Source organism: Marmota monax, unplaced genomic scaffold, assembly GCF_021218885.2.
Source record: "Marmota monax isolate L192 unplaced genomic scaffold, Marmota_monax_Labrador192_F-V1.1 WCK01_AAM20220418_F8-fsc00336, whole genome shotgun sequence".
Taxonomy (NCBI): Eukaryota; Metazoa; Chordata; class Mammalia; order Rodentia; family Sciuridae; genus Marmota; species Marmota monax.
The window spans coordinates 554,825-570,548 of record NW_026693839.1 but is presented as its reverse complement, the minus strand read 5'-3'; the positions used below and the strand labels follow the sequence as shown (position 1 = coordinate 570,548).

At 32.3% G+C, this 15,724-nt stretch overlaps 1 protein-coding gene across 7 annotated transcripts in view; it reads left to right on the top strand.

The window, feature by feature from the left end:
* Gkap1 (G kinase anchoring protein 1) overlaps positions 1 to 15,724 on the top strand; it is a 55,354-nt gene that overhangs the window by 6,232 nt on the left and 33,398 nt on the right. For 6 of the 7 annotated variants that reach the window (XM_046462424.2, XM_046462421.2, XM_046462422.2 and 3 more), the window contains 5 exons: positions 2,416 to 2,674; positions 3,491 to 3,634; positions 9,487 to 9,564; positions 12,811 to 12,934; positions 15,441 to 15,463. In XM_046462424.2, coding sequence (XP_046318380.1) covers positions 2,459 to 2,674; positions 3,491 to 3,634; positions 9,487 to 9,564; positions 12,811 to 12,934; positions 15,441 to 15,463 — 585 coding nt within the window. In that variant the 5' untranslated portion in view covers positions 2,416 to 2,458. The remainder of the gene's footprint in view (positions 1 to 2,415; positions 2,675 to 3,490; positions 3,635 to 9,486; positions 9,565 to 12,810; positions 12,935 to 15,440; positions 15,464 to 15,724) is intronic. The other variant, XM_058585002.1, reaches the window with a different exon arrangement.

Below are 15,724 nucleotides of genomic sequence, written 5' to 3'. Positions count from 1 at the left end.
TTATGAACATTTAACTCATGCAGAGCAACCCAAATACAAAATTCACAATTTTGATATAGTTTCTAGAATGAAAAAAAAATTAAATCCTACTAAAACTAGGTTATACTGCAGTGACAACCTGAAAATCTGAGCATTTTGGCAGAAAACTTGCTTTCTTGCTCAAGCTACTTTCTTGCTCCATCACTGCTTAGTAAGGGTGCCTTTATTCATTGTAGTTTGACTCTATCACAAATCTGGCCATTGGTGACTCCATCTCAATATATGCTTTCACAATCACAGAAGCAGGGAAAAGGGAACACCGTGAACCACCAACTTAAAGCTTTTTAAAGCTTATATTTCGTTGGCCAAAGTAAGTCATGTGTTCATTCCTGCATTTAACAGGAAAGTGTTATATAATTCTGAATATTTGTAAGCACTAATAGAGCTGCCTCTTGCAATTTTTAGCCCTGTTAAAATTAAATCTAGTGGTAGTTGAACAGTTGGGTGGGCTTATTGTATGTACCTAGAGTGCTAAAAGCAACTAAAACTTTATGTAGGATAATTTTATAAGACATGTTGAAGTTGAAGCAGAATTATTTTTTTCACAGTGTTTTTGAGTCTCGAATTTCTTTTTAATTTTGTAATATTTTCTCCCTTGTAATAATTTATGAAGACCTTATCTCATACTTGTAGGAAAGGTTTAAGCCTTTCCTACAGATATATCATAATATATCAGTGTGGTGTCATCTCTGTATATTGTGGTGTTTTCTCTTGACTTACATATTTCTGGATACAGGAACAGTGTGGGTCTTTACATGGCATTAGAATAAAAATATTTGATTTAATGACTGCTATAGCACATCTTCAAATATCAGCTCTCAAGATTTTCTTTACTATATTGAAGAAAATTTAAAGATTTCCAAATATTTTTCTGGGTTCTTAAGATGAAAGATTTAATAATACATGCTTACTTTTGTTCTCTCCTGAAAACATACAAATTAGAGTGTGTGGTTAGCTTTCAAAATGGACGTCAGTGATTCTTACCTCCTAATAGTCACCTCAGCATAATCCTCTCCCATACTGAACAGTAGACTAGTGACTTGTGAGTAATAAGAAATATATGTGTAACAAAGTGGAATGACAGCAGCTAGTTCAGATATGAACACTGTGACTCAAGCCAGATATGATACAAGTATAAGGAAAGCAAATAAATAAACACAAAAATCAAAATGGTAGTTATATTTGGATGGTGGCAGTAGTAGAATGCTATTAGGGAGAGGCATAGGGGTTGATTAACATTAAGTTGCTTGGTACTTTGAGCATTCATTTTTTAAAAGACTGAATACTTAAATTTTTGTATACCTATTTTAAAATAAAAACAAATTTTTGAGTTGCATAATCTAAGAAAGTCTGTGCTGGGACTGTACAGTGGAAGAGCATATGCTTGGCATGGGTTCAAATCCAAGCACCTCAAAAAAGTGGTGGGGTAGCTGGTGCTGGGTGGTGGGGGGGGGAGAGAAAGAAGGAAAAGGTAAGCTTCAGCAAATCAAGGTTCTGCTCCTGACTCTGCCACTAAGTTTTAGAATGATCTTAGGCAAGTCACTTAATCAGTGTAAATTGCATTTACTATATTTGCAAAACTAAGTAATTTGTCTTAGAAATTTACTAGTGGGCCTTTATTCCTTCCAAGTGTAAATAAAAGTTTCTTGAAATGCTAACAACACTAAATAAAACTACACCTACCTATGCTTGGATTAGTAGGGTGCACAGAGATTGGTGAACTGAAAGCTAATGTGAAAGCCAATTTTGAATTTTTGTTGTAGAGGAAATTGAAGCTCTTTATTTTGCTCTCAATTCTAAGCCATTGTCTCTTGAATCAAATGTTTTGAATTTAAGTATTTTCAACATATTATTGTTCTTTTTTATGCCTTTTTAAATTTACTTGAAAGTTGAGGGTAAACATGTAGCTGGACTAATGGTCTTTTTTGTGTACGGTAAAAAATTATATTTCTCCTTTTCCATTATAAACCATGTTGATTTAGAATGTTTTTCACTAAAGTGTATATATTACATCAATATTTAAATGGGATGAAAAATGATTTTTTAAAAATTCCTAGATGGAAAAATGGATACATATTACAATGGTTATCTGGGAAATATCAATATATCATTTTTCTTTTGTATAATTTTATATTATTTACTTAAGTTAAAAAGTGTGTGGACTGGGGTTATAGCTCAGTGGCAGAGCACTTGCCTCGCACTTATGAGGTACTGGGTTCAATCCTCAGCACCACATAAAAAAAATAAATAAAATAAAGATATTTTTTAAAAAGTATGTTATTGCCAGTGGGACTGTGGGTTTAAATCCAAATATTATTAAATATGACATCAGGAAAAGTGTGTGTACATATATTTTATGCTTTTCTCTTCCTACAGGAATTATTCTTGACAGAAGTATTTTAAGAGAAAAATCTATATCATGGCCTCAGCAGTACTTAGTTCTGTTCCCACTACTGCCTCTCGTTTTGCACTGTTACAAGTGGATAGTGGCAGTGGTTCTGATTCTGAGCCTGGAAAAGGCAAAGGTCGGAATACTGGAAAGTCTCAAACTTTGGGAAGCAAATCAACTACAAATGAGAAAAAGAGAGAGAAAAGAAGGAAAAAGAAAGAACAGCAACAGAATGAAGCAAATGAGGTAACAATTGTACTTGTATTCTCTGCTTTCCTTAGAGACAGCATCATAAGGGCAGGTACTGTCTCGTTTACCTGGGTATTCATAGTACCTGATCCATGGGTACTCAATAAATATTACTTGAATTGATGGATGTAAATTTATGAGTACTTGAAGTCAAATGTAGTGAACATTTTTTAAATGTCTTTTTTTCCTGTCCCTAGAATCTTGCATATGCAATTCAAAAGGTCATTTATTTAAATTTTAAATTTGTATTTTGAACTGTATTGTTTTGCATTTTCAAAGCATGATTATTTTACTGTTTTCTACCCAGTATACTTCTCTTCAGTAAAGAGGAATCATTAAAACTGAGATAATATAGAATAAATCTATTTTCACTTAGTCATTTTATCTGCAACTACCAACATTTGAAATTATGGCAAATTTAATACTTTACAAAGATTATTAAAAAAACACAGATAATGAATGGGAGTGTAGTTTAGTGGTACAGAGCTTGCCTAGCATGTGCTAGGCCCTGGGTTCAATCCCCAGCACTGTAAGAAAAATTAAAAAGTAAAACACCTTAAATTAGTCAGTCGTGCTGACCCATTATGGTCCCAGATGCTCAGGAGTCTGAGGCAGGAAGATCACTTGAACTCAGGAATTCAAGGCCAGCTTGGGCAAGACTGTCTCAAAAAATTAAATTAAAACAATTTTTAATTAAACACACAAATTATTTTTGTTGTGTGAGTTACCACAATGAGTAGAGAAGTAAAATATCTTTTTAAATTAAAAAAAATCATTAATCAGGATATAAGATATTTTGTGTTTGTTTTATAGCTCAGGAATCTTGCTTTTAAGAAAATTCCTCAGAAATCCTCCCATGCCATTTGTAACACACAACATGAGCTTTCACTGTCAAACCCAGTACAGAAGGATTCACGTGAAGAAAATTGGCAAGAATGGAGACAAAGAGATGAACAGGTACAGCTAAGTAAATAATTTTGCTCTATTTTTCAGTGATTTGGAGAATTTTTAAGATGGCAGTGCCTTTGAATCTTTATCACCATTGTTCTAAGAAGCAGCTTTGTATTAGATTAATTCACATGTGTTCGCTACTTTTAATAGATTTTTAAAAATCTACTAGAAAAGCAGATTGATCCATTTGTTACTTATGTTAGTTTTGGCACTTCAAAGCAGTACTATCAGGTGTTTTTTTGTTTGTTTGTTTGTTTTGTTTTTTAATTGTTTTGGGACATTTTTGGTGCTAGGGATCAAACCCAGGACCTTGAGCAGGCTAAAACTCTACCTCTAGCTACATCCCTAGCACTGTGTATATGTTTTTTTTTTGTTGTTGTTGTTGTTTTTAACTCATCTGCTTTTTGATGAAGGAGAGAGGGGAGGTAGAGGAACAAGATTTAATTATTTTAAATTTAAAAAGTCATATTTGAAGAGCCAGAGATCTATTGCTAAAAATACCTAGTAACAGCTTTGTGTGATAAGAAGGATTTTGAGGGGAACTTCCTTTTTAACCTTGATATAAAATTGTTGATGACATTTGTTTCTTTGACCTATTTACACGACATTTTGTTCTTCTGTATTTTTATTAAATATCACTAATAGCAACCACATAAAGTAATTTATTAAGACCAATAATTTTTTTGTCATGTGCAGGAAAATAACAGACTAAGCCTGGAATGTACTCTAGGAGATGCTATATGTGTAGGAAATGAAAGGTTTGTTTATTTGCTTATCTGTTGTTTGATCAATAGGGAATAGATATTGTTCTAGCAGATGTTTGGTCTGTTAGAGTGGCTGTTCCTATCTTTGGATATTAGTTCTAAAAGAAGTAGACAGTTCTGTAGTAAGCTTTCAACATAAGCTATGTTAATTATATCATTTAAGATTTTGAATTGCTTTAGGCTCATCATTATAAGAGTTAGTTATTACTCTAGAGCCATGCAGTAATGCTGTTGACTTCTTCAGACATTGATAAACTGGATAAACCATCTTGTACTCACTGGTATTATCTGTTGTAGTTATCTGTTATATTTACAACAGATATTAAAAGTCATTGTACTTTTAATAGGAATTATTTCTAGGGGTTGGTTTCTTTTTTTTCCTCTTATACCACATTCATTGTGACTAATTCTTATTTAAAGTGTTAATGTTGTAATAAGCTACTTTTTTATACAGTAGTAGAATCTATCAGTGTCTTCACCAGAGAGAAATTCTCCTAATGGCCTAAAGATTACTAGAAAACTCATGAAGGAAAGCTCAAAATTCCAGAATTAATCCCATGTAATATGGGAACTTGAGTACAGATATCTGAAAACATTTCTTCTCCTTCCTCTATCTCAGTGATCTGGTAATTCTAAAAAGTAATTAAATTGATTTGACTCTGACACTATGTAAGGATGGCATGCAAGGCCCAGGAATTTCTTCTGGGTATACTATTTATGGGTTATGTAGGAAGACCTGGTACCTTATTTAGAAGTCTCACTTGGAGGAAAATAATCAGGGTCATAGAACTTGGGTAATTACACTGACAGGTGAACAAGAGATAGAGCAGGCCTGGAACCAATAGACAGTATACCACTTGGAATCCATTTTACTGTGAGGAGTTATAGATTTCAAAAGTAGCTACATTTGGAGGAATCAGGAAGTACCTGTACTAGGCAAAAAGTATATAGTATGTGGGGTGTGTTCTTCCTGACACAGTAGGAAAACAGCACTATAAGAAATTTCAAGTATAGAGAGCTGAATCTAACAAAAAGCTTTGCCTGATTTTTTTTATGTGGTAGCTTATTTCAAATACAAAAGGGAAATTACTCCAAAACAAAATCTATTCCTAAATCACTATATTGGTAATAACTAAGCCTCTGCATAAAATCTGAATGAGGAATTAAGGAGCAACCAGTACTAGTCAGTAAAGAAGCATCCATTCTACCTTAATAACAATATTGGATCTTGGTTAATCTCATGTTGGCTAAAGAAAAGTTTCTTCCACAAAATAGGAAAAGAACATTGTACTTAGCATCCAGAGGGAAAACATACTCTGGAAAAGATTTTCTGTAGGGAACAGAAATTAATTTTAATAACAATCAATGGACTAGCACATTTTATAAAAACCAAGGGGATGGTTATATAACAAGGTGAGATAAGATAATGGACTGAAATGAAAGAGTTGATGAGAAACAGGAGTTGAAAGGGAGGTTGGTGAATTTAAAAATTTAAGAAATAAGTAATGTAAGATTTTAAAAACTTCATTAGAAGAACTAAAAAACAGAATATACCCAGAAGAAAATTGAGAGTAGTATGAAAGAAAATTTGTGATAAATTTTGCTAATTAAAATTGACATGATACACTGAAATAAAATCAGAGGAACAGTTAGTGTTCCTAAAACCAATAGAATGAAGAAAGGCATTAAAGATAATGTTGACAAAAATTTCTTCTTTTTTAAATTGTAGATAGACATGATACCTTTATTTATTTATTTTTATGTGGTGCTAAGGATCAAACCCAGTGCCTTACACATGCCAGACAAGCGCACTACCACTGAGCCACAACCCCAGCCCAACAAATATTTCTTTAAGCTTGATTTAAATCTAAGCTTGAAAAAAACTAAAGCCAACTTTAAGTCTTTTAAAGTTTTTTTAAATTTTAAGAATGAAAAATAAGAAAATACTACTATAAATAATATGCACTGAAGAAAACAGTTTGCCTACAATGAAAAATCAGACTTAATATTTTATTTTATTTAAAAATTTTTTTTAACTGTAGATGAACACAGTGCCTTTATTTATCCATTTTTATGTGGTGCTGAGTATTGAACCAATAATTTTTATTGAACCCAGTGCTAGGCAAATGCTCTACCGCTGAGCAACAGCCCCAGCCCCTTATTTTATTTTTAATTTGTTCTGTTTAGTTATATGTAACAGTAGAATGTATTTTGATACTGTACATACAAGAAGTATAACTTCCCATTTTTGTGGTTGTACATGATGTAGAATTACACTGGTTGTGTATTCATACATGAACATATGAAAGTTATATCTAATTCATCGTACTATTTTTCCTAATCCCATCCCCCTTCCATCCCCTTCATTCCCCTTTGTTTTTTTTTTAATATTTAATTTTTAGGGTTTTTTTTTTTTGGTGGACACAATATTTTTACATTTTTTATGTGGTGCTGAGAATCGAACCCAGTGCCTCACGCATGCTAGGCGAGCGCGCTACCACTTGAGCCATATCCCCAGCCCTCATTCTTCTTTGTTTAATCCAGTGAACTTCTATTCTTCCCTTCCCCCACTTTTTGGGAGTTAGCATCCAAATATCAGAACATTTAGCTTTTGTTTTTAGGGGATTGGCTTATATCACTTAGCATGATATTCTTCAGTTCCATCCACTTACCAGCAATGCCATAATTCCATTCTTCTTTGTGACTGAGTAATATTCCATTGTGTATATGCCACATTTTCTTTATCCGTTCATCTACTGAATGGCACCTACATTGGTTCCATAGCTTAGCTGTTGTGAATTGAGCTTCTATAAACATTGACATGGCTATGTCACTGTAGTATGCTGATTTTAAGTCCTTAATTAAAAACTGAGGAGTAGGATAACTGGGTCAAATGGTGGTTCCAATCCAGGTTTTCTGAGGAATCTCCATACTGTTGAGTGGTTGCACAAATTTGCAGTTCTACTAGCAATGTATGAGTGTACCTTTTTTCCCACATTCTTGCCAATATTTATTGTTACTTGTATTCTGTGTGAGAGAGAGAGAGAGAGTGTGTGTGTGTGTTTGTGTTGCTGGGGATTGAACTCAGGACCTTGTGCATGTGAGTCGAGCACTCTACCAACTGAGCTATATCCCCATCTTGTTACTTGTGTTCTTGATAATTCTGACTGGAGTTAGATGAAATCTCAGTGTGGTTTTAATTTGCATTTCTCTAATTGCTAGGGATGTTGAACATTTTTTCATATATTTGTTGACCATTTGTATTTTTTATCTGTGAAGTGCATTTTCAGTTCCTTTGTCCATGTATTGATAGGGTTTTTTTTTGTGTGTGTTAAGGTTTTTGTTTAAAAAAATTTTTTTTTTAGTTGTAGATGGACACAATATTTTTATTTGATTAATTTTTTTTTTTAATGTGGTACTGAGGATTGAACCCAGTGCCTCACACATGCTAGACAAGTGCTGTACCACAGAGCTACAACCCCAGTCCCTGGTGTTAAGCTTTTTGTGCAGCTCTATGGTACAGGTAGCAAAGATTTTTCTCCCATTCTTTAGGCTCTCTCTTCACATTGTTGTTTCTTTTGCTGTAAAGAAGCATTGTAGTTTGATACCATTCCATTTATTGATTCTTCATTTTACTTCTTTCACTTTAGGAGTCTTGTTGAGGTATTCGGTTCCTAAGCTGACGATGGAGAGTTGGGCCTACTTTTTCTTCTAGTAGGCACAGGTCTCTTGTCTAATGCCTAAGTCCTTGACCACTTTGAGTTGAGTTTTGTGCAGGGTGAGTGATAGGGGTTTAATTGTGTTTTGCTACATATGGATTTCCAATTTTTTCAGCGTCATTTATTAAAGAGTTCTTTTCTCCAATGTATGTTTATAGTGCCTTTGTCTAGTATGAGATAACTATGTTTATGTGGGTTTGTCTCTGTGTGTTCTATTCTGTACCACTGGTCTTCATGTCTGTTTTGGTGCCAATACCATGCCATTTTTGTTAGAATATCTCTGTAGTATAATTTCAGGTCTGGTATTGTGATGCTTCCTGCATCACTTTTCTCACTAAGGATTGCTTTGACTATTGTGGGCTTCTTTATTTTTCCAAATGAATTTCATGATTGCTTTTTCTAGTTCCATGAAGAACATCACTGATCTTTTAATAGGAATTGCATTAAATCTGTAAAGTGCCTTTGGTAGTATGGTCATTGACAATATTTATTCTGCCTTACCAAAAATATGGGAGATCTTTTATTCTTCTAAGGTAGGAAGGGATTTCTAATATACTAAGTACTGCTTTTATGCCAGGCAGATACTATGCTAGGTACTCCATGTGTATTGCAACTTTAAATCCTTAGAAATACACTGTAAGGATAATATTCAATTTCCTCTTTATATGTGAGGAAAATGGAATCCACAGAAGTTCTATAACTTGTCCAAAGTCATAGCTAGCATGGATAGAGTAGGAATTTAAATTTTGCATCTCTGAGATCTCCCATAATTTAATTTTTTCCACATCTCTCTCATTTAAAATTCACTTTTTATCAGAATGGCTGATTACAGTGACTTTTTTTTTAAAAAAAAACTTAAGTTTAAATCAGTATTGTTTACTTTTATACTGAGTATACAGTTTAGTGGTAGAGTATACACAGGCTGTGGGTTTTGTCTGTGGCACTAGGAAAACAAAGTAAATTTAAGCTCTCAATTGCTTCAATTATAATCAAATGCTGGGGAGAGCCATGTTTTTTAATTTAAAATTTCCATTTTATTCAGTTTTTATCATTCGTTTAGAATCATCTACATTAATATTGAAATTCTGTGAGTTAATGTGAAAAATAGTAATGATATTTTATAAGACTTCTATCTTTTAATACGTTCTCCTGCCTACTAACTTATTTTAGTTAGTAGTATTAGTCAGAATGTAAGACATATTGGAATATAATCATAAATACCCTTTCCATAATTAAATGTCAGAAATATGGATTAAAAGTTTAGCGGCAGATGGAACCACTACTTGTTTTCTTGTCCATATTGTCATGTTATGATTCTTTTACTAACAGAATATAATACTATCATCTCTTTATTGTGAAACTTTTTTTTTTTTAGCTGACATCTGAAATGTTTGAAGCAGATCTTGAGAAGGCATTGTTGCTAAGTAAATTAGAATATGAAGAGCACAAAAAGGTATTTGTTTACTTATTGATTGAGATATTTAAAAAGTTTTAAGTAGTTGAAGGCTAGGACTGTCCTTCTGAATTTTACATAAAAGTTCTGTGTTGGGGATATAACTCAGTGATAGAGTGCTTGCTTAGCACATGTGAGGCCCTAGCACATGTGAAGCCCTGGGTTTAATGCCTAGAATTGCAAAAAAAAAAAAAAATAGATTAAGATTGTCCTGAATATTCATCATTGCAAAAATATTATTAATTTTAATAATAGAATTCTTCTTCAGGTTTTGAGAGAATGTAAACATGTTGACTAAGTTTCCTCTAATGATATAGAATGCTTAAGAGTTCTTCCAACCAAGGTGAAGGGAAGAAAGGGAATGAAATTCACAACAGATAATTTATTTTAGTTTTAAATGAACATAGACTATAGGTACATTTAGGGAGCCCCTTGGGGTTGTAGCTTAGGGACAGAGATTCAATCCCCAGCTCCACTATCCCCTAAAAAAAATATTTTAAAAGTTTAAGTAGATGAAAGAACTACAGTACTCTAGTCATCCATTAAGAGACGTTGCCAGAGATACACTACTGTTAACTAAAGTAAATGGGACATCATTCTGACATATTGGCTTTGTAAACTCAGCATTTATCACTGAGGTTTATTTATTAAATTGTACGCTGAAATGCATCTTATACCTTATGACTGTAGAAACATTTAAGTAAAAAGTAGTATCGGTTTCAGTTTCTATACTTAAATTAAGCATTGATTGTCTTCATATCATTTAACATTCTAGTCTTTGACATTTATTGGGATCTTGATGGTTCATTAAAGTTATTTAACTTGCGGTTATTCATTGGTTGATCATAAATGGGCCCTGTCATGTTTAGGTCTTTTTGGCCATGATACTATACATTAACATCTTTATCCAAGATGAAAGGAAGAGAGGAATTAAAATTCACAGCAGGTGATTTTTCTGCTTAATCATAGTTTAGTGGAAAAGATTAAAAGTTGCTAGTAAAGTGCCCTTTGGGGGCTGGGGTGTAGCTCAGTGGTAGAGCGCTCACCTAGCATGCGCGAGACCCTAGGTTTGATCTTCAGCACCACATAAAAATAATATATTGTGTCCAACTACAACTAAAAAATAAATATTAAAGAAAAGTGCCCTTTATATAATGTAGGTGTTAGTTTCATTTTATGTATTCCTACTCCTATTATTTCAAATAATCGAGAATGACTATAACCTTTATTGTTACCCGTTCACACATAACAAACAGGTAACTACAAAAACGGATACAGCTCACTTTTACTGTGATTTAATCATTTAAATGTACTTTCAGGTTTCACTGGAAAGATCTTCCTGTATTGCTCCTTAGGACATTAAACTTTATCAAATAGGATATTTTCGTATGATTTGCTGCTGCTTAGATAAATGTTGAGATTTTAAAGGTAAAAGAATTAGCTATATTCTTAGAAAAGGAATAGAGTAAATGGTGTTGATAAATATGGTCCCAGCCAGTTTTCTTGCCATAATCATAGGCTTAGTGCCCCAAAGCATTGATTTTTATCAGACAATAAGAGAGAATGGAGAAATTTCTTTTTATGCAATGGCTACTTTTACATGATTACATTGATGTAGCACTATTCCAAAAAATTTATGTTAGCCTGAAAGTTTTTATAATAGATAACTGAGGTTTGAGATGCTTTATTATGTCTTCTCATTCATTCACCAAATACTTATTAAATAGCCAAAATGTGCTAAGCACATGATAAAAAGATGAAAGACATAATCCCAACTTCTTTTGAGATTAGTAGAAGACATGTATATAATTATAATGTATAGTACTGAGAGATATACGTTCTTTGTTTGATGGGAATTCAGAAAAATAGAAGACTTTTTAGTGCCTTTCATGAGGATGGATTTTTGGAAAGGATTCTTGAAGAAAAGTCTTATTAGATGTATTTACATGTTTACAAGGTAGGCAAGAGGAAAGTAGGCATTCTCAGGGAAGGTGTGGCAAATACACAAGAAGTTTATATGTGGAAGAACATAACCTATTTGAAAATTATAATTTAGGAGGCTAGAATTGCTCTCCAGCAATGGCCAGAAGGATAGGATGCAAAGAATCTTGTGTACTACCCAAGAAGGTCAGATTTTATACATCTCTTGGCAGAAAGTTATTGAACTTTTTAAGATTGATTTTGAGTTTTTACTTTAGAAATTCATGATGTAGCAGTGTAGAAGATGATCGAAGGATTAAAAGACTATGGCAGTGTACAAGCAAAAGACAATAGGGGAAAATGTCAGAAGTTACAAGGAAAAGAGAATAGATTTAAGAGATTTTATTATACAAACTCAACAAGACTTAGTAACTAATAACTAATTGGGATATAAAGTGGGTAGAAAAATAGACAAGGATACCATGAGTTTCCTAGCTTAGACAATTGTATAGATGGTGGTGGCATAACAAGGTAATAAGAAAAGGATGAAGTGGGGAAAGCAGGTTGGTTGAATGGGAAGATAAACACATTTAATGTGGAAATGCTTATTGAAAACTCCAGCTGACTTCTCTATGTACACACATAAATCATTAGTATAAAAGTGGAACTTAAAACTTTGAAGAGCAATGAATATAAGGCATAAGAAGAATAAGTTAAGAGATAATGGTGGACGGCAGTTATATTTTTAAGAAGGTTGGCTAAAGAAGCTACTAAAGATGACTTATGTATTGAGAAAACCAAGAGAAGGTTGAAAGAAAAAATACCTTCTGAATTAATGATTAAGTTGATGTTGACTTTAATTTTAGAGTCAGAGAACAACAGAAGCCAGATTTCAGTGGTGTGAGAATGCACTTACTGTCTTAAATTTGGTTCTGAAAGGAAAGAGGTTATAGATAAAGATAAAATATTTTTGTTTCTATTTTAATGTAAGTTGTGAGAGGTTGAGCATATAAATGGGTACTTTATAAAATTTATATGATTTGACTGACGAAGTTGTGACTTTTAAAATCTGCTTCTTTTTAAAATTTATTTTTATTTTTTAGTTGTAGATGGGCACAGTACCCTTATTTATTGATTTATGAATGTGGTGCTGAGGATTGAACCCAGGGCCTCACGCATGCCAGGCAAGCACTGTACCACTGAGCCACAACCCCAGCCTCCTGATTCTTATCTTTAAAATAAAACTTTAAGAAATGTATTTCTTCCTGGTCAGTTGATTTTATAATTTATAAACTAAACTTAATTATTATTGGTAATTCTTTTCAGGAGTATGAAAATGCTGAAAATTCTTCAACTCAGTCAAAAGTTATGAATAAAAAGGATAAAAGAAAGAACCATCAGGGAAAAGACAAACCTCTCACAGTATCACTAAAAGATTTTCAATCTGAAGGTAATGTATGTACGGTATCTGTTATGCTAGAATCATATTGTCTTTTTATACTTAAGTTGTAAGTACAAATTTTTTAAAATTGATAAAAATTGTTTTCTAATGTGTCATTTAAAATGTAAACCTGCTTCTTAGTCTGTTTTGTGCTTTTATATTTTAACATCTGAGATTAGATAATTTATAACAAACAAATTTATTGATTCAGTTTGGAGGTAGGGAAGTTTAGTGTCAGGGTGCTAGCATTTGCAAGAACCTTCATGCTGCATTGTCTTGTGGAAGAGGGGGTCAAACACACTTCCACATTGTCTTGTGGAAGCAGGAGGGGGTCAAACACACTCTTTTAACATGGCACTAGTCCCACTTTTGAGGGTGGAGACCTCATGGCTGAATCACCTCTTAATTCTATTTTAATGAAAATAAAAGTTCAAAATGCATTTTGAAGAGGACAAACCATAGCGATCTGTTTATAAGTAAAATATTTGAGGATTAGGATAATTTAAATCAATTGTTAAAACTTCATAAAACTCAGTAAATACTTATCTTTTTGTATTTTTGAACTTGTTACTTTTCTAAAACTTAACAAAAATTAAAATTGGCATTTTCAATTTGAGTGACCTTAAAATATATTTCTGTTCATATACATAAACTGAAATGACCAAACATCTCAACCATTATTGATCAACCACTTCACATTATCTGGAATTACCCCTTAGAAAATAAAATACAAATTTTAGAATGAAACTTATTTCCAGAAAACTGTTTATATAACATCATTTGGATTAATTATTAAACAGCAAAGACAGAAGGAATTATATCCTCCATTAAACTTTTGAAGACAGACCACAAAGCACATCATTTCTAATATGGGTAATACCTTACCTTGTGCTATACAATATGGTAGCCACTATTTATCAGTGGCATTTTAAATATACATTAGTTTAAAAGTATAGCTCCTGAATTGCATTACTCACACTTCAAATGCTCAATGTGACTAGTAGCTTCCATATTTTCCCAACTATAGAAAATTAACATCATTGTAGAAAATTTGAACAGTGCTTGTGTTACAGAATAAAATAGTTGCTGACCATATGAGCGGCTAAAGAATGGTTTATTTTATTCATAAGAATTCAGCCTTAATATTTTTAACATTACTCTATGAGTATAAATGTCTCTATAGCAGTAATTTCAAAAAATAAAAATGAAAGATCTAAATACTGTTGCAAAAGTGTTTTTGTGAACTAACTAGGAATGAATTTAGAGGATTATTTTGCTTTCTTTTGAGGCTCCAGAGTTTTTCCTATAGTCTGCTCCTGAGTAATTTGCTTTACTTTGAGGTTAAAAGAACACACATGCATGTTAAAATAAAATCTCTAATAAGAAAGATTTTATATAAGAAACATATTTCACTAAAAGTAGAAGTATGAAGAGAATTATTTTTAGAACCCCTACTTTATTTGACATATGTTTCATTTCTTAAGTAGTTATAAGTTTATTAGCTGCATCGAGAAAACCATCAGTAACAATATGTTAAAGAGAAGGTACACAGTATTTTTATAAGTCATGATTATCACAGTTGTGATTATTCCTCAGATTCTGGCATCACGTTGTATGTTAAGTAGAACATGCCAAAATAATGGTCACATGGCCTACCAGGATTTGGTAATTTAATGTGAACCTTAAGATTTTGGCATTTACTATGTCTATAGACTTTTATTTTGATCAAAAGATGTTTTAGAGAATTGTACCATCTTTCATAGTCTTGGTCAAAAGAAAGCTATTAAATTATTTTTAGTCCTGGAGAATGTAAGGTTTCTGCTATACAAAAGTATTATTATTAGATATCCTGATCCTTTCCAATTTAAATAAGAATACTTGCTCCTTGCTTGTACTTTAGATGCAACCTTGTATCTATATAGATTCTTTTATGTCTTCCTTTTCTTACCTGTTCTCAGTAATTCCTTTCCTGAAATGTTGTGTTGTTTCTAAGTCAGTGACTAACTTCATCTAGAAATATTTTTATGGGTTCATTTTTATATTCTATGAATTTACCTCAGTTTTCAGGGTTTTATTCATAGTACTATCAAATCATCATGATATATATTTTTAAAATAGCTTACAGTTTTAAAGGATATAAATTACTATCATACTCTGTTTCATTCAACAAAGGAAATAATCTGAACATTTTTACAGTTAACAGTACTCTAAATTGATATTGATCATTTGTGTCCCCTCAGCTTTCTCTCTCCACTGAAATCTTGTGAAACCAAATAACTAAATTATGAGACTCACTTGTTTTAAAATTTAATGCATGGATGATATTTAACTTAAGATACAAGATCTTGGTCCCTAAGCTGAACTAATTACTAATTATATCCTGACTTTTAACATCTTAAATCTAGAAAAGTAAGTCTGATATGAGTCCTAGATAACCCTTTATAATTTTTAGTTTTATTTATATGCTAAAACATTTTATTTCAATGAAGTTTCACTTTTTATTTTTCATTTACAGATCATATTAGTAAAAAGACTGAGGTAAGTTTGGAACCATCTTATGTTTTAGAAAACACTGTTGATTTTAAGAATAACAGTTTAATATTTAGCAGTAAGTTTTTTTGAGACGTAGCTGTTTAAAGGATAGTTGATAGGTTTGTCTTGATTGAACCCATCAGATTTTGGCAGTGTAAGGATAGAAAATATAGGATAAAAATACTATTTGCATGAAGTATAATGACATTTGGGTTTATTATCCTAATTTGTGTGTGTGGGAGTGTGTGTGTGGTGAGAGAAAGTGTG